The sequence below is a fragment of the Myxocyprinus asiaticus genome, chromosome 49 (genome assembly GCF_019703515.2).
Source record: "Myxocyprinus asiaticus isolate MX2 ecotype Aquarium Trade chromosome 49, UBuf_Myxa_2, whole genome shotgun sequence".
In the NCBI taxonomy this organism is placed as follows: domain Eukaryota; kingdom Metazoa; phylum Chordata; class Actinopteri; order Cypriniformes; family Catostomidae; genus Myxocyprinus; species Myxocyprinus asiaticus.
Genome location: NC_059392.1, coordinates 745001 through 770861, shown reverse-complemented (window position 1 = coordinate 770861; position 25861 = coordinate 745001). Strand labels below are relative to the sequence as shown.

Genomic DNA, 25861 nt, shown 5'->3' with positions numbered 1-25861 from the left:
TGTGTGGATACCGCAAAGAATACCATGAAGCCTCCACACGTGCTATGTGTACACGATAACGCGCTCAACGAGCCACGTGATAAGATGCGTGGATTGACGGTCTCAGACGCGGAGGCAACTGAGATTCATCCTCCGCCACCCGGATTGAGGTGAGTAACCGCACCACCATGAGGACTTAGAGTGCATTGGGAATTGGGCATTCCAAATTGGGGAGGAAAATATAAAAAAAAAATAAAAAAGGTGCTGTAAGTGATTTTAGACATTGGATTAGCCACACCCCCTCTTTCCAAAACACCACCCTTCAAAGATACCAAATTAGCTTTATTGAGACCGACATCATGCAGAAACGGATATTAAAACAAAAGCAGCAAAATAGCGCCCTCAGCTGACAACTGTTATGAACAACATGGCATAAAAATGGCATTAAGCCTCAATAATTCGCTGCAACTACAATACTATGAGAACGTGCAAAATGATGGACAGGCAGAAAGCACGGACACATTTTTATTTTCTGTTTACAGAGTCTAGAGCTGTCACAGAGACCGGTGAGATATCTCACGACATTTATTTCATTAATATCTCTCAGGGAGTACGAACATTTTTTGCATACCTTTCCATGAAAAAAATCGCTTACAGCACCAAATTAAATTGAACAAATACTAAATTATACTAAATTGAACATGAATTAATATGAACAAATTAATGGGCCTGGGCAGCTCAGTGGTAAAGACGCTGACTACCACACCTGGAGTCGCTAGTTCAAATCCAGGGTGTGCTGAGTGACTCCAGCCAGGCTTCCTAAGCTACCAAATTGGCCCGGTTGCTAGGGAGGGTAGAGTCACATGGGGTAACCTCCTCGTGGTCACTATAATGTGGTTCGCTCTCGGTGGGGCACGTGGTGAGTTGAGCGCGGATGCCGCGGTGGATGGCATGAAACCTCCACATGTGCTATGTCTCCGTGGTAACACGCTCAACAAGCCACGTGATAAGATGCGTGGATTGACGGTCTCAGACGCGGAGGCAACTGAGATTCGTCTTCTGCCACCCAGATTGAGGCGAGTCATTACGCCACCACGAGGACTTAGAGCGCATTGGGCATTCCAAATTGGGGAGAAAAAAGAAATAAAAAATATGAACAAATGAATTTATGCTGAATACAACTAATAAAACATAGCCTTCTATTGTGTATCACTTAGTCGAAAACATAGTGATAAACTGCAGGAATTCAATATTTCACCTCAACAAAGAAGACGACTTCTACACAATGGCTGAAGTGAATTGGTGAATCGTTTATTTGAACTGGTTCGAACAAACCGATTCACTCAAATTATTTGGACCTCCCATCTCTACAGCCTACATCAAATTATTTATATTTGTATAGTGTTTTTCACAACACAGCAGCTTTACAAAAAATTATGCTTTAACAGAAAATGATTGTAATGTCTGTAATGTTTTAGAGTCAATTGCTGAACCGTTTATTTTAACAAGTTTATTTATTTACATGAACTGTCCAAACGAACTGATTCTCTTCAATGTTTTGGACTTCCCATGAAAGAGAGAGGATGGCTTGGCTCGTCGGGGTACCCCAGAATACTGCCATCCAGGGCGACTGCCTATGCCTAGATCCGCCACTGTTAATACAAACGAGGAATTCACTAAGTCACAATGGAACGATTTATGTATTTATTTATTTGTTTTTTCATTTAGTTGGTTTTTCTATATTTTTATTTCCTTTTTTATGAATTCGTATTTTCATATGAAAAACTATATCAACTTAACTCATTTTATTGTCACTACACCATTACACAAGTGAAATGCATGAAAAGCTTATGTGCCTGGACATTGCAGCTATACATGTAAATACAATAAGTACACTCAACCGAATAACAGTACACAGATGTTTACACAGTTTGCATGTTACACAATATACAAACTGAACAGTTAGAGGCAATTGCACTGAATTGAATTAAGTACAGTATACATAGTATTCATAACGTGCAGTGATACTGTTGTGTTGCCATTAATTCTCATATGTGCGTGAAGGGGTAGATATTAATAATGAGAGACGTGATATATACAGATATACATAATGACATACATGAGGAAATTAAAAAGATGTGAATGAAAAAAAAAATACAGAAATACATTAATATAAAAATAAATGGATAAAAAAATATGTTTAGGAATAAACTGTGTCATTGTATACACGCCATTTAAGAATACACACAATATATAACAATACTATTTTTTGGACATATGGACATACAATTACATTATATTTAATATTAAAATTGAGACTACTATTTATTTATTTATTTACTTATTGTGTATTTATTTTGAATATATTTGTTCATATTCCTCGTGCTATGATCGGTATCAGGTGAGCCGTGCAGCGGCCTCTAGTGGCGTTGATTGGCGGTGCAGCTGTGTGTTTGTGTCACTCTGACTCAGTGTGTTTGAGTGTGTTTTTGTGTGTCTCGCGGTGCATGTCGGACTGCTGGTGGTGGTGAGTATCCCAAAACCACTCCTGCAACACAGAGAATGATGGGATAGTGGAGGACACACACTGAGATTGTCCTATATCATACTATTGGTCGTGCAGTGTGTTTTTTTAAAGTGTGTGTGTGTGGGGACACAAGGCCTGCGGGGTGTCCATGTTCAATTGTAAAGACTTATAAAAGTACTGTTGTACTTAATTTACATTTAGTCATTTAGCAGATGCTTTTATCCAAAGCGACTTACAAATGACTCTTCGATATATACCATTGGTACTACCATATTCATATAGTATAGTATATACATGGAACTCTAAAGTACTTAAGAAATACAATGGTACCTGCCCAAATCCACAGTTGTACTTTTTGCTACTTTTATTGTTAGCGCAGACATTAAAGTCGGCATGAAACGGAAGTTGCAACCGGCTTTGCTTCTGTATTGTGATGTATTTCTGAGTGAAACAGCTTATCGAACAATAAAAAAATGTAGGGCGGGGGTTTGAGTTTATCCATCGGTTGTTGATTGGATTGTGAAAATATGGGCATTGCATAGCGGAACGGAGGCAGATGTGAATGTGAGTTTTCAGTAGACACACACACCCCAACAACCGTGCTGCTCCGCAGGGCCGGTCAAGTGGTGATCTCAACACAGTGATGATCAAACTGACAACATAAACGCACGAGCACATCGCGGTCTTTACTTACGAAGAGGCTGTAGCCGTTGAAAAACTAGTGAGTAAAAGATAACCATATTTTAACGTTTTGAATCACAATAATAATATTCAAAAATATAAATAAACTCCAGAGGCATCCGAAGCGTTGTATTCAGTAGTGATCATCTCAACTTCAGCCGTGAAATGTCTCGAACAAATCCGCAAATTCACCGTTATTCCTCCTCACTTGAAGCATAAATTCAAGTCAGCTGACCCGTAACCAAGGAAGTCTGGGTTAAGGAACGATAGCTTTGAAGGAAAACAAATGAAAATACACCTTGCCATCTTCACCAACATGCGATTGACACTTCGTTCAACTCTACGCGAGGTTGTGGTATTTATAAGAAAGGGGGCGGGGTTTAAGCTGACTAAATGATTGGAGAAGTCCCGCATACCTCACCAGAGAGAAGTCTATTGTTTTGTAAGTTCGAGTTATTACATTTTGATTAAAGATTACGAGGTCAAAAAAATAACTAACTAAATAAAACACATGCATGGATGAATCGTTCACAATAAGATCAATAACATGCATTTAGAAAATAGATAGGGGGAATTTTCATTTCATGCCGACTTTAATAAAACCAGCTATATCTTTGATTTACCTTTATATAACACACCCTCATCTATATTGACTTATTGCTAAGTAATAAACAGCAACAATGTCTGCTTGGGTTATTGTAGTGAGCTGTGATGAACTGAAATACTGAAAGTAAATCGCAGATAACCCTTCTGTATAATATTGTAAATAATGTACTTTTACAGGCCATCAAACTCTATAAGAAAACATTTAAAATGGCTTTATCATATGCGATTTATTTTCTATTTAATATTTGACTGTCAGCCAGCAGATGAAATATATTTCTCTGCAGATTCTGTAATATTCACATGATGTGTTTAATGTTACAGTATAATGGAGGGTTTGGAGTTGCAGGCCGTTACACTGAGTGACGGTTCTACTGCTGACATACAGCAAACTATTATCACATTACACTCATATTTAGCCCATTTACCTTTTAGATTTTGTTTTTCACTGTTAACATTATTTTCATGACAATTTAAGCACATTTCTTTAATAATACTAACATAATATATAAATAGGCTAGCTTACATGGTCCTAAAGTGAGTATCGTGAGATGACGTTATTGTTTGTTGTTTGTGTCAGTTGGGAGTTTAATGGAGGAAAACACTGTTCAACTGGAGGACGGAACTACAGCGTACATTCAACACATAACAGTCCAACAGAAAGGTGTGTGTGTGTGACACTACGGACCTCACAACACATCAGAGAGTGTTTTAATACTAATGGTGGTGATTCCGTTCACCAAAAAATATTTGTTCAGATTCGCTAATTGATTCGTTCATTGACCATTTCTGCAAGTTACTCCTTTGCGCCTCTAGATGGCGCCAAATGGCCATCTTTTAAGTGATTGCATTGAGCCAGAACTGAACGAACGACTTGCCTCCTCCTCTTTTTCAGCCGGTCAGCAGATCCTCGTTCATGATGACTGGTTCATTTCATTCATCTTGTTTGCGTATGAATGCAACAGTACATTTGGTTCGTTCACGAATGAAACAACCGATTGGTTCAGTAAAGGGTGATAGTGATATGCTTCTTCACAGCCAGCACTCAAATGCTATTGGCTCGCGCTATAGTCAGTCAAAAAGCAACACAAATGGAATTTCCTATATTTGGTCAAATGCTGAGCTTAACTTATACCAAGACATAGAAAAATTCAAGAAAAGCCTAATAAGGGGGCCTGGGTAGCTCAGTGGTAAAATATGCTGGCTACCACCCCTGGAGTTCACTAGTTCGCTAGTTCGAATCCCAGGGTGTGCTGAGTGACTCCAGCCAGGTCTCAACCAAATTGGCCTGGTTGCTAGGGAGGGTAGAGTCACATGGGGTAACCTCCTCGTGGTCGCTATAATGTGGTTTGTTCTCAGTGGGGCGCATGGTGAATTGAGCGTGGTTGCCGCAGTGGATGGCGTGAAACCTCCACACGTGCTATGTCTCCATGGCAACGCGCTCAACAAGCCACGTGATAAGATGCGCGGGTTGACTGTCTCAGACGCGGAGGCAACTGGGATTCGTCCTCTGCCACCCGGACTGAGGCGAATCATTATGCGACCACAAGAACTTAGAGCGCATTGGGAATTGGGCATTCCAAATTGGGAGAAAAAAGGGGAAAAATCCCCCCCAAAAAAAGCCTAATAATATTTTACACTGTGCACCAAAGCATAATATTTATATTAGTAATTCATGTCATTTTAACTGTATGGTATTCAGCAGTTTCGTAAGTTACTTTTAAAAAAGTAATCCACTACAAATTACTAATTATTTCTCTAAAATCGTAATCAGATTACTTTATTAACAACTTCATTGAAAAGTAATCACATTACTAATTGCTTTACTTTTAAGTTACTTTTTCTCCCCAATTTGGAATGCCCAATTCCCAATGTGCTCTAAGTCCTCGTGGTGGCGTAGTGACTCGCCTCAATCCGGGTGGTGGAGGACGAATCTCAGTTGCCTCTGCATCTGAGACCGTCAATCCACGCATCTTATCACGTGACTTGTTGAGCGCGTTACCGCTGTGATGTAGAGTGTGTGAAGGCCCACGCTATTCTTCGCGGCATCTATGCACAACTCACCACGTGCCCCACCGAGAGCGAGAACCACATATTATAGCGACCACGAGGAGGTTACCCCATGTGACTCTACCCTCCCTAGCAACCGGGCCAATTTGGTTGCTTAGGAGACCTGGCTCACTCATCACACCCTGGATTCGAACTCACGACTCCAGGGGTGATAGTCAGCGTCAGTACTCACTGAGATACCCAGACCCCCTTTTAATTTACTTTGTAAAACACTTTTCCGCACAATAAATTCAAAATAATATCTATTGACTCACATGCCGAGCTGAACGAACATCATGACTTCCCTCGTTCAGTCAGTCTGCAGATTCTCTTTCATGAACAAGATGACTGAGTTACTCTTTCATTTAGTTCGTGAACAAGTATACAGTACATTCAGTTCGTTCATGAATCTCGTTCATCTCATCTTCAGCGTCACCCGCTTAACAGTTAACCAATGATATGCTCCTTCACAGCTCGCACTCGAATGCTATTGGTTCATGTTATAGTCAGTCTTTACAGGCATGAAAAGCCACTAAAGCAGTCTCATGTTTCAAACTAGAGCTCACTGATTTCGAAAAGGGAGAGACGTCGGTAACTAGAAATAAGAGTCAGTGTATGGAGGTGAAGGAGAACGATTCGTTCACTTAAAAGATTTGTTCAAAAAGACTGATTCGTTCACAAATGAAACGTCATTATGTAATATCTTCATGTGTGTGTTTAGAGTCACTGGTGTTTGTAGACGGTCAGGCGGTACAACTGGAAGATGGAACTACTGCGTATATTCACCACACACCTAAAGGTGAAACACATATAATAACACACATGTATAAGTGAACCATGAGCAGATGTGAAAACAGTAACTGTTTTTAACCCCTGTATGTGCCAGAAGGATTTGACGCGAGCACAGTAGAAGCCGTTCAGCTGGAGGACGGCAGTACTGCGTACATCCATCACCCTCCTGCACTGCAGACAGAGGGCGCTGTAGACACCAACATAAGTGCCAACACCATCACAACGCTGGAGAACTACAGCACAAAGGTTGGAAATTACAGAGAAACCCTGGCCGATAATACAGCAGTTCATGTAAAATGCCGGACGTGAGTTTAGATGTTTGTAATTGATGTTTGATTTGATGTAACACAGCTCACAGAATCAGAAGCTGAAACTGATGAAAACATTTAGAACTCAAATGGAGTGGAACAGACCAGCATACAGGTACAGATCGATAGTCAGACACTTGATCCTGTATTGGTCAAGTAAACTAACGTTTTGTGCATGTTGTGTATATTTTCAGTTGATGTTTGAGGGTAAAGTTCATCAGCTCGGTGAGAATAGTTTTCGCTGTGGTTACACGGGCTGTGGACGATTCTACATTACTGCACACCATCTGAAGGTAAAGAGCTGAGCACAGTGTGTTAAAGTGACCAATGACAGAGTGCAGGAGGAGTGTTTGGGAAACCTGTTTGACAACACTCTTGCTATTATTTGCGAATCCATTGGGTGGCGCTAGTGGACAAAAATGACTCACTTCAGCTTTAACAGCAATGCTGGTGTGTGTGTTGTGCAGGTCCATGAGCGCTCTCACACAGGTGATCGTCCAAACAGATGTGAGGTGCTGTCTTGCAGTAAAGCGTTTGCTACAGGATACGGCCTGAAGAGTCACCTGTGCACACACACTGGAGAGAAACCGTACAAATGTCCTGAAGACATGTGTTACAAAGCCTTCCAAACCTCTGGAGACCTGCAAAAACATGTGCGCACACACACCGGTTCGAACACTTAGCCGGTCTAGCCTTGTTCTGTGTTATTATTATTGAAATACACTGTGGTACACTTTCTACAATCTTGCCAATAGTTCATGTAGTCATTCAATGACAGTTAACCCTAATGTAATAAAGGTAACAGCAATAAAAGCAAATAAGGACACCCTTAAAAAGGTTGTCGTCGCTGTTTCACAAGGGGAGTAGTCCATTTGTGCAAACGTTAAATATCCTGTTTCTCCTAACCCAAACCTTCACCTTACCCTAACCCTAGTTTTGGCTCTTTCTTTCAGGTGAGAAGCCGTTTAAATGTCTGTTTGAGGGCTGTGGTCGCTCTTTTACGACGTCAAATATTTGTAAGGTTCATACACGCACACACACGGGCGAGCGGCCGTATCTTTGTCCAGAACCGATGTGTGGAAGAGCTTTCGCCAGTGCTACAAACTACAAGAACCACATGAGAATACACACAGGTAACAAACAATTTTTTTTTTTTTTAATCTACATTTTTATTACTGTATTATTATTATTTACATTTATTCTATATCTTTCCATATTTTTTAAATTAAATTTTTTAGTATTCTTTATATTGTATTTGTTCTATCATTCTATTGTTTAATTATTGTTTTATATGTATAATATTTAAATTGCATTCATTCTATGTCTTTTAATATTTATATTTTAATTAAGGCTGTCAATCGATTAAAATTTGTAATCAAATAAATGACATGATATGCCGATTAATCGATCGAATTAATCACGATTAATCGCATATAATCAGTATTTACTGTGAAAAGCAGCCAAATAAAAATAATTAAATATATAATGATTTTATAATAATAAATTATAATAATTTATCATATTTAAATAATTATAAATATAAGAAATACAATAAATGTAATAAAAGCAATATAATCTAATATAAAATATATTCTAAAATGGCTTTAGAACTAAATATATTGTTTATTTCCATATCATTGATCAGAAACCTATAAATGGCCTACAGTACACCGCAATCCATTTTGCAATTGAATTCGTCAGTCTGTCCAAGATATTTATTTTTTATTTTTTATATAATTAATCACACTGAATTAACGTGTTAGATCGACAGCCCTAATTTTAATATGTATTATTATTATTTTTTATTCATATTATATTTTTATTGTGTGTATATATATATATGTATATATTGTATTCATTTTACATTAATCCGTATTTTTATTATTATTATTATTATTTGTTATGTATATTGTATTCATCCTATATCATTCTATATCAAATATTTTTATTATGGTATTATTTGTATTATCACATGTATTATTATTTATACTACATTATTCTACATTATTCTAAATGGATGTTTTTACATTTCTCAGGTGAAAAGCCATATCTGTGTACGGTTCCTGGTTGTGGAAAGAGTTTTACGTAATACTCCAGTCTTTATAAACATCATGTAGTTCACACACACTGTAAACCGTGCACCTGCAGTCACTGCGGAAAAATGTACAGACAGACGTCAACGCTGGCTATGCACAAACACACCGCACAGACTTCGACACTGTGGAGGACGGTTTGTTTGAACAATTTTTTTATGTACACAGAGGACGTGTTTTTGCAGAGATAGTGCACCCAAAAATTAAAATTCAGTCATTGTTTATGTAACAGGAGCCAGATGGTACATGATAGCTGTGCGGTATGTGTAAACCACACTCCCCTGGTGTCAAGAGGCGCACTAGCGACTGACACTAGAGACTGTAGCCTTTAGCCTTCTCGTTAGTGCACATGCCTCCCATTCCAGAGACCCCCGGTTCGAATCTCGCTCGGAGCAGGTCAAGCAGGACCGGTTACATTTACTCACCCCATGTTGTTATAAACTCATGTGACTTTCTTTTTCTGAACACAAAGGGAGAAATTGTGAATAAATGTGCTCAGTGATGTCATACAATGTCAGTTTATGGTGACCACCTCTTCAAGCTTCAAAAGAACACAAAGTATAATTCAGAAGTCTAATAAATTATTCATGAGACTCATGAATGTTATGAAAGCATACGATAAGATTTGATGAGAAACAAACTGAAATCTAATGCATTATTTAGTGTAAATGTTCACTGACCGTTGATCTCCTGTGTGTGTTCATGATAGGACATGAGAGCAACAGTTCACACAGCGCCCTCATGACATTGGGGCGTTCAAGCGAAAACTCGTTTATCTAAAAACAGTGATAGTGACAACAGAACACAACTGCACACGAAACAGAGAACAGAACTTACTAAACATGTCTGAAGAGTTTGTAGTCCAAGAATTGATGCATTGCTATTAGGGATGGGCATTTTGGTCATTTTGTCTCATCAAGTACTCGAGGGGCAATGACATGTACATAACTGTATATATAATAACATGTCTGACAAACGTCTTTGGCTGCTGCATTGTGCCTTGTTGTTCCAGTGTATCGTCTATTCATCATTATAGGCTGTTATAAAATAATCTGTTACAAAATGTACAAAAGATTGCATAATCAAAATATAATGCATCATATTTTATCATTATGTGACGATTCGCTGCCCAACTCAATGAACGAATGGGCACAATGCGCATCTGACGTTGCATTCTGTTCCATTTAGCTGCGCTCTGTCTAACTGTTTGAAACATTCGCAGCGTGGGCCTGGGTAGCTCAGTGGTAAAGACGCTGGCTACCACCCCTGGAGTTCGCTAGTTCGCTAGTTTGAATCCCAGGGCGTGCTGAGTGACTCCAGCTAGGTCTCCTAAGCAACCAAATTGGCCCAGTTGCTAGGGAGGGTAGATTCACATGGGGTAACCTCCTCGTGGTCGCTATAATGTGATTCGTTCTCGGTGGGGCGCGTGGTGAGTTGAGCATGGATGCCGCGGTGGATGGCGTGAAGCCTCCATACACACTATGTCTCCGTGGCAACGTGCTCAACAAGCCACGTGATAAGATGCGCTGATTGACGGTCTCAGCCTCGGAGACAACTGAGATTCGTCCTCCGCCACCCGGATTGAGGCGAATCACTACGCGACCTTAAGACTTAAGACCTTGAGGACTTAAAAGCGCATTGGGAATTGGGCATTCCAAATTGGGTGAAAAAACAAAACAAAACACTCGCAGCGCGTTCAGTCCACTGCCACACATGCCTGGTGTGTGTGTGTGTGTGTGTGTGTGTGTGTGTGTGTGTGTGTTCGCTCCGTATTGTTGTTGCTGTGATGATTCATGAAGCGTTCCATTCAAATCGGAGAGTCTGAATTTCCACCTTTCAACTGGCAAAAGTGCAACGGAATGACACTATGTTGGACTTATAAATTGGAAACTCGTGCGGAAATCTTCAACTCCCATTTCGACGAGATGCAGGTGTGTGTTACGTCACTCAGGGCAGGGAGGTTTACAGTCAGTGACAAACATTCACTTTTATTGAATAGTATCCATTAACGAGTCAAAGTTCTTACATTAAATGATAATTAAACGTGTTTAGCAAATGTTTTTAGTCAAAACACGGTTAATTACACTCTTATGATTATTGTAACGATAGCATTTCAGCGTCGTATATCAGTTTGGTTGCTATGAGACGTCTCTGACAATCAATGTACCCCTCAAAATCACAACGTAATCAATCTCAAAATTAAAAATAAGCTCCCTCTTTGACACGTTTGTGTTAAGTTGTCAGGTAATTGCCACTGAATTTCGAATTAAGTGAGAAGTCACATCATGCATGATCACCATCGATCATCGTTTTCATGATCGATCAATGCTGCCACATCCGAGTACTCGAGTACTCGTGCCCATCCCTAATTTCTATGCCCAGCCTTATTTGTTTGAACGGAGCATTCGTAAATCAAACAGAAACATAAAGGAGGCTACAGGGAGCAGTCACAGTCACACCGTGTCCTTACCTGACGGCAAACAACACACGATAAAAGGTAAATTTTCTGTGTTAATCAGAGTTTTTGTCTTAACCAGCAGTGACAAGTGACGGAACATTCTATCGATCGCTTATTTTCTATTTTCAGCATCGCGCGTTGAACTGGCACAAGTCCAAATACGTTAAAAACAAAGAAGGCTGGGCATAGAAATGCATCAATTCTTCGACTATAAACTCTTCAGACATGTTTAGTAAGTTCTGTTCTCTGTTTTGTGTGCAGCTGTGTTCTGTTGTCACTATCACTGTTTTTAGATAAACAAAACGAGTTTTCGCTTGAACGCCCCAATGTCATGAGGGCGCTGTGTGAACTGTTGCTCTCGTGTCCTATCATGAACACAGATAGGAGATCAACGGTCAGTGAACATTTTCACTAAATAATACATTAGATTTCAGTTTGTTTCTCATCAAATCTTATCGTATACTTTCATAACAATCATGAGTCTCATGAATAATTTATTAGACTTCTGAATTATACTTTTGTGTTCTTTTGAAGCTTGAAGAGGTGGTCACCATAAACTGCCATTGTATGACATCACTGAGCACAACATTTCTTCACAATTTCTCCCTTTGTGTTCAGAAAAAGAAAGAAAGTTATATAGTGTTATAACAACACATGGATGAGTAAACAATGACTGAATTTTAATTTTTGGGTGAACTAGTCCTTTAAGGCTAAGGCTTGTCACCAGTTATTTGTAAAGTAAGCTAATAGCGCTAATTACATGTACCGTGAGCTGTTTTTTTTTTTTTGTTTGCATTATAACAGCATTATAAAATAATCTTGTAAAATAAAATAAAGCTGACCTCTGCGCTTCTATGGGTGAAATAAAAAACATCTTTCTCCATTGATGGCATTTCAAATATTTCATTATATTTTATTAGATGTTTTGCCTGTGTAAAATGTTTGACTGTTCTTAAAACCATGAATGGACTTATTTTTTCCTGCTTGATATTGACCAACAATTAAAAAACAGCGTAGACAGAACGCAAGAATGTGTGTTTACGGCCTCTTAAAGCTACAGTAACAGATCATTAATGAACAGTGTGTGTGTGTGTGTGTGTGTGTGTGTGTGTGTGTGTGTGTGTGTGTGTGTGTGTGTGTGTGTGTGTGTTTAGAAGGTTTTAAGGCCTCACCGCAGGGTGCTGAACTAAAGGAAAATGGTGAAGTTACCATGGAAACAGACAACATCATCGGCTCACAGGTAACGCATATCACAAATAATAAGTTATTACACTTTTGGACGTGTTTAATATCTGTGTGTGTTTGTGTGCAGCATGCGAATCTATTGGCCGAACACCTGCAGGTCCTCACCGCGGCCGTCACCACCATCGCCGTCCCCGCCCACCAGGGGCGATACTGCCAGTGCCGGGCAGCAACACCTTACCATGGTTACAGATGGCAATAAGCTGCAGCCAGTGAGTGTTATGGGATGGTGGTGTGGTTATCAGCGCCCAGATCGTTAACTCTTTTTGCATTTATCCAGCAGATCGCCATAGTAACATCAGAGGGCGTCATGACTGAAGTGAGCTCGTCGCAGTACCAGCAGGTGGCGCTGCTGGCCACAGAGAATGGCACACAGATCGCAGGTCTTTACAAACAGTGTTAATGTCTAAATTCAATTTCACTTCACACTGTAAGTATATACAGCAAATAAAATATTCCTAATGAATACATTTGTATTGTTTTGCAGTAAAAATATCATTAATTCTAATCTTGCATACTATGTGTTGTAGAGATAGTCTGCAAATAGAGATACTGCAGTTGTTTAGAGTGAGAGTATCTCATTTAACTGTTTGTACTGATTGTGTATATACAGTTAGAAGATCAGCAGATATTAGAGGAAGCGATCACAATGGCAACAGCAGCGATTCAACAGAGTGGACTGACCTCAGATCAGTGAAACTGAAGCTCACAGACGCCTCAAAGAGATATATTAATTACTGTTTTTAATTTTTAGTGTGTGTGAGTGTCTGTCTGGGGATAGTTCACCCAAACATGAACATTCTGTTATTTATTTACTCACCCTCATGTAGTTCCAAACTAAAGCTGGGCGATGTTTTTCCGATTAATTCGAATATACAGTTTTGACATTTATTTGTTTGGTTTTTTTTTAATCGAGGTTTTGCATAAAATATTAGCAGACGCTGTAGTTGGATACACCATCAATCCACCAGTGGCTGAATATAAAAGAGAAAATCAAATGTTCACTGCACAGCGTGTACCGTTAGAGGGCGCCGCGTGCTCACAGCACTGACTGACGTCATTATTTTAAACTGAGCTCTTTGCTTCTTGCATTTTCAACTACACTGAATTGTTTCTGATATATGGACTCTATCTGCAGGTGTTTATTGTTATACGTACAAATCGATTGATATACAGTACTAAAAATAATTTCTATATAAACATGACTATTTCTAAATATTGATTTCTTGACAACTTTCTAGATGGACTTGATTTAGATAAAAATAATTCCATAAATTGGCTTTGAGGTATTTAGTAGTTTCCTTATTTTATACTATTAAATTCGATTTTAATTTATTTGACTTTTACGCTGTTTACAACTTTCTGTGCGTTGCGCTATTTTGTGCATTTCTGTTACACACCTTTGTTTTCTATAATGAAAAGAAAAACGTACATTTTTCTAACCGGTTGCCTTGCATTCTAATCAGGAACATGCTATTTGAATCATGCTGGAGTTACTTTTTTGAAAAATACATTTAAATGTAGGAAAATCTAATCGAAAATCGTGAATCGTCTTAAAGTTTGAAAATAATTTATATTTTATAATTTTTTGCCATATCGCCCAGCCCTATATCCAAACCTGTATCTGTGGAACACAAAAGGAGATGTTAGGAAGAAAGTTATCCTCAGTCACCATTCACTCATATTTTATGGGGAAAAGATACAATACTGAACCTATTACTCTGATTAAACATTAACAGAATTTTCATTTGAGGTGAAATATCCCTTTAAACGTGAATGTAGTTTTTGAAAAGTGAAACATGTTGTGTGTTAATAATAAAGATTTAAACTAATTTAATGCAGTGAGTCTTTTAACTGTGTTTTTGAGCTGTTATATTGTGCGCTCCAGTGAATGAACAGCTGTTACACTGATCACAATGACGCGAGTGTAGAGTGGTTGCAGTACTGGAGTGTGACCAGCAGGTGTCACTGTTCACCATCAGATGTGGTCATCAGCGCGTTTGATCAAGGAGCTCTAAAATAAACCAGCTGCAAAACTCGAGTCTGTTCACCATTTGACGACTGAACTGATCTGAGTGAGTACACAGTGTTTACATAAACAAAACCACAGTGAACACACACTTAATTTAGCGACCTAAATAATGACATCTATGCAAATGACCCTGACTATATAACTATGTAAAAAAAAAAAAAAAAAAAAAAAAATGATTAAAACCCACATACACACAAGTCATGAAAAATGTTGTTCTTATAATTCAGCAATAAATCAGAATATGATGCAGAAATCCGCTATTTGCCTCAGTTAACCCTTGTGCGACCTTCGAGAAATTTTTGTCTTTTTTATTTTCGGAGCCCCGAGTTCAAAATTTACATTTGTAATATTTTCCACCAGATGGCGCCATTTTTCTCATGTTTAGACTATGGAGCAAATACATGCTTTTCCCCTATTTTCTGTTTGCTGTATTATAGAGCACTGCAGGACAATTGATTGATGCAGCTAAAATTGTGTGTGTGTGTTGGTATGGATGTCAGAGTGTGTTTTGTATGTGTGTATTGAGAAATGTGTGTGTGTGTGTGTGTGTGTGTGTGAGTGAGTGTGCGAGTGTGTGTGTGTGTGTGTGTGTGTGTGTGTGTGTGTTTATGTGTGTGTGAGAGAGAGAGTGTGAGTGTGTGTGTGTGAGAGAGAGAGAGAGAGAGTGAGTATGTGTGTGTGAGAGAGAGTGTGTGTGTGAGAAAGTGTGTGTGTGTGAGAGAGAGAGTGTGTGTGTTTGTGTGTGTGTGAGAGAGAGAGAATGTGTGTGTGAGAAAGTGTGTGTGAGAAAGTGTGTGTGAGAGAGTGTGTGTGTGTGTGAGAAAGTGTGTGTGTGTGTGTGAGAGAGAGTGTGTGTGTGTGTGTGTGTGTGTGTGAGAGAGAGAGAGAGAGAGTGTGTGTGTGAGAGAGAGAGTGTGTGTGTGTGTGAGAGAGAGAGAGAGAGAGAGTGTGAGAAAGTGTGTGTGTGTGTGTGTGTGTGTGTGTGTGTGTGTGTGTGTGTGTGTGTGTGTGTAAAAAAAACAACAGTGGCATTATGTAAACAAACTGGCATTTAAAGGGTTAAAATCCTGAAAATGAATGAATATTTGGTAGTTATGATCAGGACTGATGTTGGTTATAAATATTTACTCATTGAAAGTGGAAAATAATATTAATATATAATATTATTATGGCAGTTTTTTGACGTGGACATCTTTGTCCTCGAAGGACCTCTGAGTAACTTTATTAAATTGAGGCACAAGGGTTAAGGTGAAAAATATGAACAAGTTGAGACACATTTAAATAGTTCATTGACTCCTGTGTAGAACGTTTCACAATGCCGATCTCCGTGTCTCCGTTTCACTGTTTTCATGACGTTTATCTTCAATATTGAGACAGAATGTGAGTTTGTGTTGAATTTGGGGTATTTCCGTGTTTTACTGCAACACACACACACACACTCACACACGCCCACGCGCACACACACACACACACACACAGACAGCTCTCAGTTCTCCCTCAGCAACAGTCTCTGATTGGCTGAGCTACTGTGACGTCAGTGAATGACGAGCGGGAGCAGAAAAGGCTGCGGCTTTGTGGGTTTCCTCTTCAACACTGATTGGAAACAACCTTGTGTAGGTTTGGAAGACATTCTCAGCGGTTAAACTAGTTAAAAAGCTCATAAATCGACCAAATCATGTTTAAATGTACACTCTTGTGTCCATGAGTGAGCTTAATCTGACAAAACCTTCCTTTGGTGACGTCCTCAAAGGAAGCAATTATTTATAAATGTAAAGTAAATTAGCCTTATATAAGTAAGTAGCTTTATATTAAAACAATATTAGTATATGGTATGACCCTATTTACACAGTTAGATAAACGTGGGTATTGGAGACGAGGAAGTTAAAACAGACCACACCCAGACAAAGATTGTCTTATCTGTGCTGATAAGGGTGGAGTGTATTTAGGTTAAATGTAATTACTGTTAATGTCTTTAATTATACACACAACATGGGTGTGACAGCACACCGATGTGGCAATGAGGCATTATGGTTAACTAAAGACCATAATAATCATGAAACCTTCCTCTTAAAGGTGCACTCAGTGTTTTTTTCTCATTTAAAAAGTTTTACTTCTATATAAATGTATAGTAATTTTGAAATGTATGTATAAAATCATGAGCACTCACATGAGATGAAGATTCCAGTCATATCAGGAACCTTATAAAAGCTGTTTTATTCTACATGGAGAGGGTCCCCTCATGGGGGGCGGCCATGTTATGATCACATGACCAGCTGAATACAACTCGCTTAATCTCAGTAACCATCCTGGGATTGGACACTTTCACTCATGGATTAAATTAGTCCTGGTTTACTGTGTAAAGTGAATTTCTACAATGGCATTGGTAACCAGGTACTAAAACTAAATGTTTTTCATTTCGGTTCATTCTGAGCAAAAACAGTATTTTTTTTCATTCCATTTCAGAAGTTCTGCAGCCTCCTTTCCAAATGGTAACCGGTTAGAATGTAATAAAAGAACAGTTAATAATTTATACATAGTTCTACAGGTCTTCATTCAGAGAATGACACATCCGCAATGGGCGATTAGGCAAAGAAATGTGTGATGAAGCAGTTTCCTTCAGAAACAAAGCACAAGTTTAATTTTTTTAGGCAATATGAAGTGGTGCAGTTCCAAAAAGTTAACTGTGATAAACCCTTTGGCCTTTAGTTTCATGAAAAAAAAATAATCTGAACAAAATTAACTGGTTATAACCGGTTGCCAGCACTTAAAAATAACGTTTCACTCCGGAACATTTGAAAATCACTTTGTTCTGGTTTTCGGTTACGTTCTGCTAAAAATTTCGTCTGTTTCCGCATTTCGTTCCTTGAACCGTTTTTAGTCTCTGATGGTAACTGCTGTGTTTGAATGATGCAGTATCCAGGCCACTAGGTGTCAGTGTAAGCCATACTTCAACATACTTTAAAAAATTAGTTTGTGCACCTTTAAAGTTGGCCGTTCTGATCTGTTAAAAATAATGTTCCAGATTCCATACAATGTAAGCTTTATGTACGGCATCTGTGTCATTACCCTGGAATAAATGTTATTATTTTTATTTTTTCTCCCCAATTTGGAATGCCCAATTCCCAATGCGCTCTAAGTCCTCGTGGTGGCGTAGTGACTCTCCTCAATCCGGATGGCGGAGGATGAATCTCAGTTGCTTCTGCGTCTGAGACCGTCAATCCGTGCATCTTATCACGTGGCTTGTTGAGTGCGTTACCACGGAGACATAGCACGTGTGGAGGCTTCACGCTATTCTCCGTGGCATCCACGCACAACTCACCACACGCCCCACCGAGAGCGAGAACCACATTACAGAATCCACGAGGAGGTTACCCCATGTGACTCTACCCTCCCTAGCAACCGGGCCAATTTGGTTGCTTAGGAGACCTGGCTGGAGTCACTCAGCACGCCCTGAATTCAAACTCACGACTCCAGGTGTGATAGTCAGCGTCAGTACTCGCTGAGATACCCAAACAGACGAATAAACATTCAAATATATCCAATCTTTCAGCTCCCGTCATGACCATGTAAACCAGGTAATTTTCGCATGATAGGTGCAAGGATTTAATGGGAGTTTTTACATAGAGAAAAATCCAAATGCATGAATTACATCAGTAACACAAAACCAGACGTTCATTCATCTAGAAAGTAGTCCTACTTCAAAAGTACGATTTAGACACTTTAAAGCTCATATAACCAAGATGTTTGTTTTGAGGAATTCATATTAGTGCTTTAACAAAAATACAAGCTTTAAATTTCTGCTTTCAGACCCTCCAGTATACTCGCCCCTTGTAAGTGTATTTACTGCCCATCCATTTCCCATTCATTTCACAAACTGAGGGACAGGTTGAGGTTATTGTCCGTAATTCACAGATTTGATTCATTAAATTGGCAAAAGAATCTGTTAGATTTATTCTCCAGAACACTGCGTACTGAACTAACAGCTCAAGAGCTTTCAGATCTTTTAGTGTTTGACAAAACAAGTCACAAAAAGAGGAAATACTTTGAACTCTTCTTGTGTTGGCTGGTGATCAGCTACATGAGTTCAATTTATGAACTGTAATCAAGAACATAACATTTCTCATAGATTCACTAGACCACAAAAGATTAAACACAATGAGATTAAAGTGTATGAGTGTGTGTGTTAAGGGTTAATCTGCTGTCGTGAGTCCCAGCTGAGGGATTATTTGGTATTTGGGGGGTTTGTTTTGGTTGGGATACGTGAGTGTGTGTGTTATTAGAGGATAAGGGGGCAGGGTGTGTAACGACAGCTGCTGGTTTAGTTTCCCGGGAAATTTAGGACAATGAATTTATATGAGACTTTAGTGAACAGCTGCCAAACACATCAACACATCAACTAACTCGCTTTACAAACTCTGCTTACAACTTAAATTCTCGCAGACTGTTTTATTCTTTTCACTGAATTTACTCTTTTCGAAAGTGGATTCCTGCTAAAATGTCAAAAATGAATCAACAGGTTAAAACTGAAACTAAATGTGTAGACATTCAACTTTGTGGGTTTGTAGATTCTGTCTGTAGTGAATTACTCAAAAGACACGTTTTAAAACATACAGTTTAAACTTTAGCGGAAAATCACACGAGATCATATCTATTCTATGCTATACACATTCATTTATTGCTCCATACTCTTACTGTATGACAACAGTTGATTCATTTGTGTTTTTATTTCTCCCGTAGAGTTGAAAGATAAATATCTGAGACAACACAGACTGAAGAATGGCCTGTTGAAGATTTCAAGCCACAAAAACCAGTGTTTAATCAGTTCATGGGCGCTACTGTGGCGTTAAACCCCTCCTCCACCCGTCTGCCGCCAGCTTTTGTGATGCACGACTGATATAACTCATCACACACACTCTGAATGGGTGTCGTTCACACGCCTGCAGGATGCTGGCCGTTCATTAATGATGTTTGTGAAACTCCAGGAACATTCAGATCAACAGGTTTGATTTGTTAACCATGTGTGTGTGTGTGTGTGTGAGTAAGGAAACAGTGTGGATCTGAATGTGCTTTGAATGGTTTGCCACTGAGCAACGTTCCTGAAGTGTATAAAGAAGGAACATCTGAAAGGCAAATCTTAATCACATCAAATGAATCTCCAAACATGAGTCCAAACTCTTAAACAACAAACTCACTTAAGTTTCACATTTTATACCATTTCTGAAAATGACAAGGTATTCAAACAATGCCATTTGTTTGTCTTCATCCCTCACTTTCTGTTCAACCCTGTTATGCTGTGACATTCCCTCTTTAAAAATAATTCTGACATCCTATTTAAGGGAGTAACAGAGTTAGCTTTATCTTACAGTGTTAGTCAGCATTAAACTGGCCTTGTCAAGCTCAGTAGTTCGACTCATAGTGATTCATTTTCTACAGAATAAAATATAGCTGTTGGCACAAAGCAACATTGTTTGTTAGCTTAGGCTTTTGTTAGCCATATTTACATTGTGTGTTGATAATCCCAAAACTACCCGAATTTGCGCAGTTATCTAGACTTACGCTAAGTATATGAATTTGACATCTTCAATGCCGTAACATTCAACATTTTAAATGTACCAGGATTCTCTTTTAAAACGTGTCACTATGTGAAAACATAAAAGAGAACACTGTTACATTAATGGAGGATTAGATTAGGGTCGGTATATATATATATATATATATATATACACAGAACACAATTGACAGTTTCCTGAGAATGATCCATCAAAGGCCGTTGAGATTTCACAACCAAAGAAACTAAGTCATATCAGACCTGTTGCTTCCATAAAATAATGTGTAAAGTTCATTTGTGTGTGTGTGTGTGTGTTTAAGGTACACTGACTGATTTCAGCTCGATAAGATTAGTAAGAACCAACTTCATAATTACAAGCAGAATAGTCTGCATGTGTGTTCTTTGTCTCATGTTTGTGAAAGAGGGTCATAGTATTTCAGGGATTAACCAACTAACCAAATGTCCTGAAACAGACCCGCCTTCTCACCAACCGCTTACTTCCACCCCCCTCAGAGTGAGTGTTTGTGTGTTTGAGGGGGATGTTTTCCATTATATGACGTCTCACAGGATCTCTTCAGAAACACTGACTGTGTCCCATTTTACTTCTACTTCACACTAAAATATGTACTTAAATGGAGGCAGTCATGATGCAGCAATGATCACACTTGTTGAGTGTGTAAAAACATGAGAACCGACCTCAGATCTGCCCGGATACGTCTTGTTGGCCAATCACATGGCAGCACTGACAGCAAGAAACCCCAGAGGCCCTCAGCAGCTGGGGGTCAGAGGTCACGCTCCTGTGTTGAATGGGTCAGTGAGGGGAGTCCAAACAGACTCACAGGAAACACAGTAAAATGAGCTTGACAGCTCCATAATGACAACAAACGAACAGCTCAACAGCTGAAAGAACACAAAAATTTGACTTTTAAGTGATCAAATATTCTTTGGGGCCTCTGTATATTTAGTAATGCTTTCGTAGTGTAAATGGGTTTAACTTGAATGTTAAATCTGAAATAAGAAATTTGGAGAAAATGTCTGTCTCCACTGAGCTGAAGTTGGGGGAAGTGTGTGTCAAAGTGTCTGTAGCAACGCTGAACAATAGTGTGGCCCTCCATATGTGGGCAGTCTCTTGTTCAAGCCATCTGCCCGTCTGTGTGTGTCCCATACAGCCCCTCATTAAGCACTTTAGACAGGACAAGTAATGCTGTTTTTTTAAGTCATAACCAAATCCCCCACAAACTGTCAGCTGACTGCAAAAACAACACACACACACACACACACAGAAACTAACTACACAACCTCTAGTGAGCTGCATTGCAGTCTATTGTCTACATAAGCAACTGTTCTCTAAAACAACATGGAATCTTATTAAAGGTGCTGCAAGTGATTTTTTTTTTCATGGAAATGTATGCAAAACATTTTCCTACTCCATGAAAGATATTAAAACAGTGTCGTGAGATATCTCACCGGTCTCTGTGACAGCTCTAGACTCTGTAAACAGCAAACAAAAATGTGTCCTGACAATGAGACTTTCAACCTGTCAATCATTTTGCATGTTCTCATAGTATTGTAGTTGCAGCGAATTATTGAGGCATAATGCCATTTTTATGCCATGTTGTTCATAACAGTTGTCAGCTGAGGGCGCTATTTTGCTGCTGTTGTTTTTAACAACCGTTTCTTCTCACGTCAGTGTCAAAAAGGCTAATTTTTGGTATCTTTGGAGTGCAGAGTTTTGAAGAAAAAAAAAAGGGGGCGTGGCTAATCCAATGGCTCAACTTGTCGAAATTCTAGAACGGTGAAAATCGCTTACAGCACCTTTAATGACAATTTAATTTGATGTGAATGAAAACAAGACTGTGAGGTACCAATCATTTAGCCAACAAAACATTGATAATTTGATTGGACAAAAATCAAATCATGAAAATAAGATACAAGACCTTTATACTGTATGATAAAGCCCAAGGTAACGACTTAGTAATTCAAATACTGTTATTAACGCTGTCTTTACTCTTAAGCTTTTGATACAGTTTTCATTGTTGCTGAATTTAATTTCACATCGTTTTGTTCTTATATTTTCTGTCTCTCTTTGTTATTATTATTGTTTTATTGATTGTACAGCACTTTTGTTCAATGTCTGTTGTCTTTAAATGTGCTTTATAAGTTAAAGTTATGTATATTAAAGTTGACTAATAAGCATACAAATTCGTAGTGTACACAAATAGGGTGATATTTTTCCACTTTTAATTATATTTATGCAATCATTTGATATTGCATGAAATATATGTATATGTCCATATTTCAACTCAACTTTTTCTCACAGGGTTAATCTCAGTATACTCTGGGATTGCGTTCTCTATGAGGAATTTGTCCAAAACAAGGTATAAGGCCCCATCATTTCACTGCCTACCTGGGTCAGGGTTCAGTTATAAATGCATTAAAATGTCAGTTTTTGAACAGAGCTAATCTCTCAGTATAGCGGTTGTTGAGAAGAGTAAACGTACACTTATCTCAACCCTTTCTTTGTGTGTAGGAGCAAAAACAAGCCCAGACGTGTACCAACCTAGATAACGCCAACATGCCCACGAACTTGTGGGAGTTTTCAAAGGAGAGCAGAGATACGAAACCATAACAGACATTGTAAAACATTTAGAGAGTAATAAGAAACATTAGACATAAGTTTTCTTTATAAAATGTTTATTGTTATAAAAATTGACTGTACACTTACAGCTCTATATCTGCACAAATTCATTTAAAAATTGTACATTAAAAGCAAACACTGCTTCAATAGCTTACAAAAACTACATTTTACGGTAAACAAGCTGCTCAGCAGCCCGAGAGATACAGAATGCTACAAACGTGAGTCTTTACTGGTACTTCGGCCCAATATCAACCAACATACCACATGCAAAGCATCCTGAGAAAGATTCATTTCCAACTCATTTCATGACATTACAAAAGGGATTTTAAAGAGCGTATTGCCTGAATATTGCACAATAAGACTAAGAGAGTCAGGCAGTGACGTTTGTTAAGGGAGTGGTGGCACCGTCATTAAGGCAGAGGGAATTGTGGAAGTCAGTAGCAGCTCCTGCAAAAATGTTATTAAACACCACCAAAACACACTTTACGCAAGTATGTGAACGCAAACACTTCTAGCGAAAAATGCACAATTTAGAACTTTATTTAATGTGCCGTTGCATACCAAAATGTGTGTCAGAATATGATTCATAATCAAATGACACATTGCATTCTAGGCGTGGCCACAAGGGGGTGCTACTGCGGATATTTGCGTAAACCGTCAAGTACCGTCATGGCGAAGCAACAGTTTGAAGAGACTTTTGCAGAGCAAGTAGTTTACAAATAGCTCTCTGAATAATAGTTTTAATGTAATGCCAAACTGTGGTTTGCTTTCGCTACAGTAACACAAAAAGGCATTGCAACAGTTTACATAAAATTGGTTCGCAGACATTGGAATATAACGGTAAACTGTGAATTGTTACCAAACAATAACACAAGAACAAATGTTAAGTTTGTACTATGGATGTCATTCATGAAACACAAGAAAAATTGCAACAAATTTACAGACAATTGGTTTTACGAACAAATGTATGCAGAAAGTCGCGCTTCGGGAATTTGGCCCAAAGTGTTGACTAAGCGTTTGCGTACTTGCGTAGAGTATGTTTCTGACCCTAATTGCTTTAAATTCTTGTGAGAGACGTGAGGTATCATTATTGCATTGAAACAGTGTGCTAGCACCAGTGAAAATACCCCAAAACCCATTTCAGGTAAATAAAATATTCATTTAGTATAGTGCTGAAAGAGTCAGTTGTCCAAATATCATCAACCAGTGCTTTAGCTTTACATCTTAAATTATTTTAGAACCTGAATGTCTAGAAATGTAAAATGACAGGAAACGTAAACTGTTAAAGTGGCAGTTGGCCGTTCAGGCGTGGCACCAGCGGACACCGGTCCCATACGTTTAGCTGGACACCGTCATCAGGTAGTTTTTCGGTGGACTTGTGCGGCCGCCCATCATGAAGCGGTATTTGCAGGTGGCTGTCTGGTCATATGCCGAGGGTCCTCGGACACTGGGGGCGGGGCTTGAGACGTGCGGTTCCGCTTCGTACAGAACGCAAATGGAGCCGTCCTCGCCGATGCGGTACGACACTTCGTACGGGTCCACCCAGAGCGTAAGCTCCCGTGGCAGGAGAGAAAACAGCTGCCCACTAGTCAGTCCAATATGTCCGGCTGCTCGGCCAATGAGTGGGTCCATTTCGTGATTGATGCGTATACAGCGGTAACCGGAACCCTTCTGTGGTCTGTCGGGGAACCAGTGATGCTGGTAGTGTTCTGGAAAAGGAGGAAACCGTTCCGTAAAAATTCATCATCTTTAACAGCAGAAACAAAGGTGTTTAACTAAATATAAAGTTGTTCAATAAGTTGTGTGAGTGGTTAAAAATACAACATCTTGGTTGGCTAAACATTCTTCAAACTTACTATGGAGAAACCATAGTAATACCATGATCTGTGGACACGACAGTGATGGTAATGCAATGGTGTGCTTTAAAGTACCTTACATTAACCCTACCCAAGAACCCTGGGGTATATGGATATGGTAATAAAAAGGGCCACGGCGTACATCAAAGTACCATATTTTTACCATTTGATTGCATCATTCCACCATGGTACTGGCACAGTTAACAACAATGTCCAAATAAGACGGTAATACCATGGTATTTAATTGTAAATGCTCACTCACAGAAAGTATTTAATCAAGTTCATCGCAGTACCTGAGAGTTCATGGGCAAGACAGTCTCTGAACACCTGGAGCTGTGCGTCACTCAGGTGTCCGCGGCTGCGCAGTAGCCTGCACACGAAACTTGCAGCGGCTGATACCTCCGGGATCATTTCTGCTCCGGTACCGTGAGTCATTTTACTACCTCCAAAAGAATTGATGATGAAAGCAGTTAAGGTAAAAACAGAATAGCTGCCGTCCTGTGTCGCTGGTGAATTGAATCAAAACGGCTTTTTGATTACGATAAACCAAACATTCCTCTGGATTCGGTTCAGTCCAAGTGATCTTGTTGTTCCCAAAGCGCTGCGGTCTGTTTGTTGGGGAGCGAATCCGCCGATAAATACACGCGAAGTTAATGACGTCATCCGCACTGATCTGAGTGACACACAGATCATCCAATGAAACAAATGGGCGGGTCCTCGCTTGAGCTCGCTAACTGACTGATTGGTTGTCAGGGTGGAAAACACTGGCGTGTTATGGTGACGCTCCGCTTCCGTCCGTTTCCAAATATGGAGATTGACGTAAAGCCCAGCTCTGATACGCATGACGACACTCAGTGGAAAAACAAAAAGCCGCGTGAAGGCGTTCTTTACCGTAAAGTTTCAGCGTTTAATTATAGAAGCGAGTGGCGTTATGAACCGAGGTTCCTTTATTTGCATCGGCTCTCACGCGTAGGTTTGTGCTCGGGGATCACCTACACACGACCTGAAACCAACGACAAAACTAAATAAAACAAAGTACCTACAAAACCCTACTG

The 25861-nt window shown here is 39.2% G+C and overlaps 1 protein-coding gene and 1 pseudogene across 1 annotated transcript; one reads left to right on the top strand and one right to left on the bottom strand.

The window, feature by feature from the left end:
* Nucleotides 1–4118: 4118 nt before the first annotated feature.
* Nucleotides 4119–14450, top strand: LOC127438048 (zinc finger protein 76-like; annotated as a pseudogene).
* Nucleotides 14451–22989: 8539 nt separating this feature from the next.
* Nucleotides 22990–25433, bottom strand: LOC127438401 (protein BTG2-like). The gene is made up of 2 exons (XM_051693959.1): nt 25100–25433; nt 22990–24659 (listed from the first exon to the last, which is right to left on the bottom strand). Exons 1-2 carry the CDS (start codon nt 25239–25241, stop codon nt 24289–24291), a joined length of 513 nt encoding a protein of 170 aa, XP_051549919.1. The 5' UTR covers nt 25242–25433; the 3' UTR covers nt 22990–24288.
* Between the last annotated feature and the right edge of the window lie 428 nt (nt 25434–25861).

Excerpts from the sequence above, each read along its gene's own strand:
- LOC127438401 (XM_051693959.1), bottom strand. The coding sequence starts at position 25,241 with ATGACTCACGGTACCGGAGCAGAAATGATCCCGGAGGTATCAGCCGCT. Across the intron at positions 24,660-25,099 it reads TCTTGCCCATGAACTCTCAG|AACACTACCAGCATCACTGG; the intron begins GTACTGCGATGA and ends CTCCTTTTCCAG.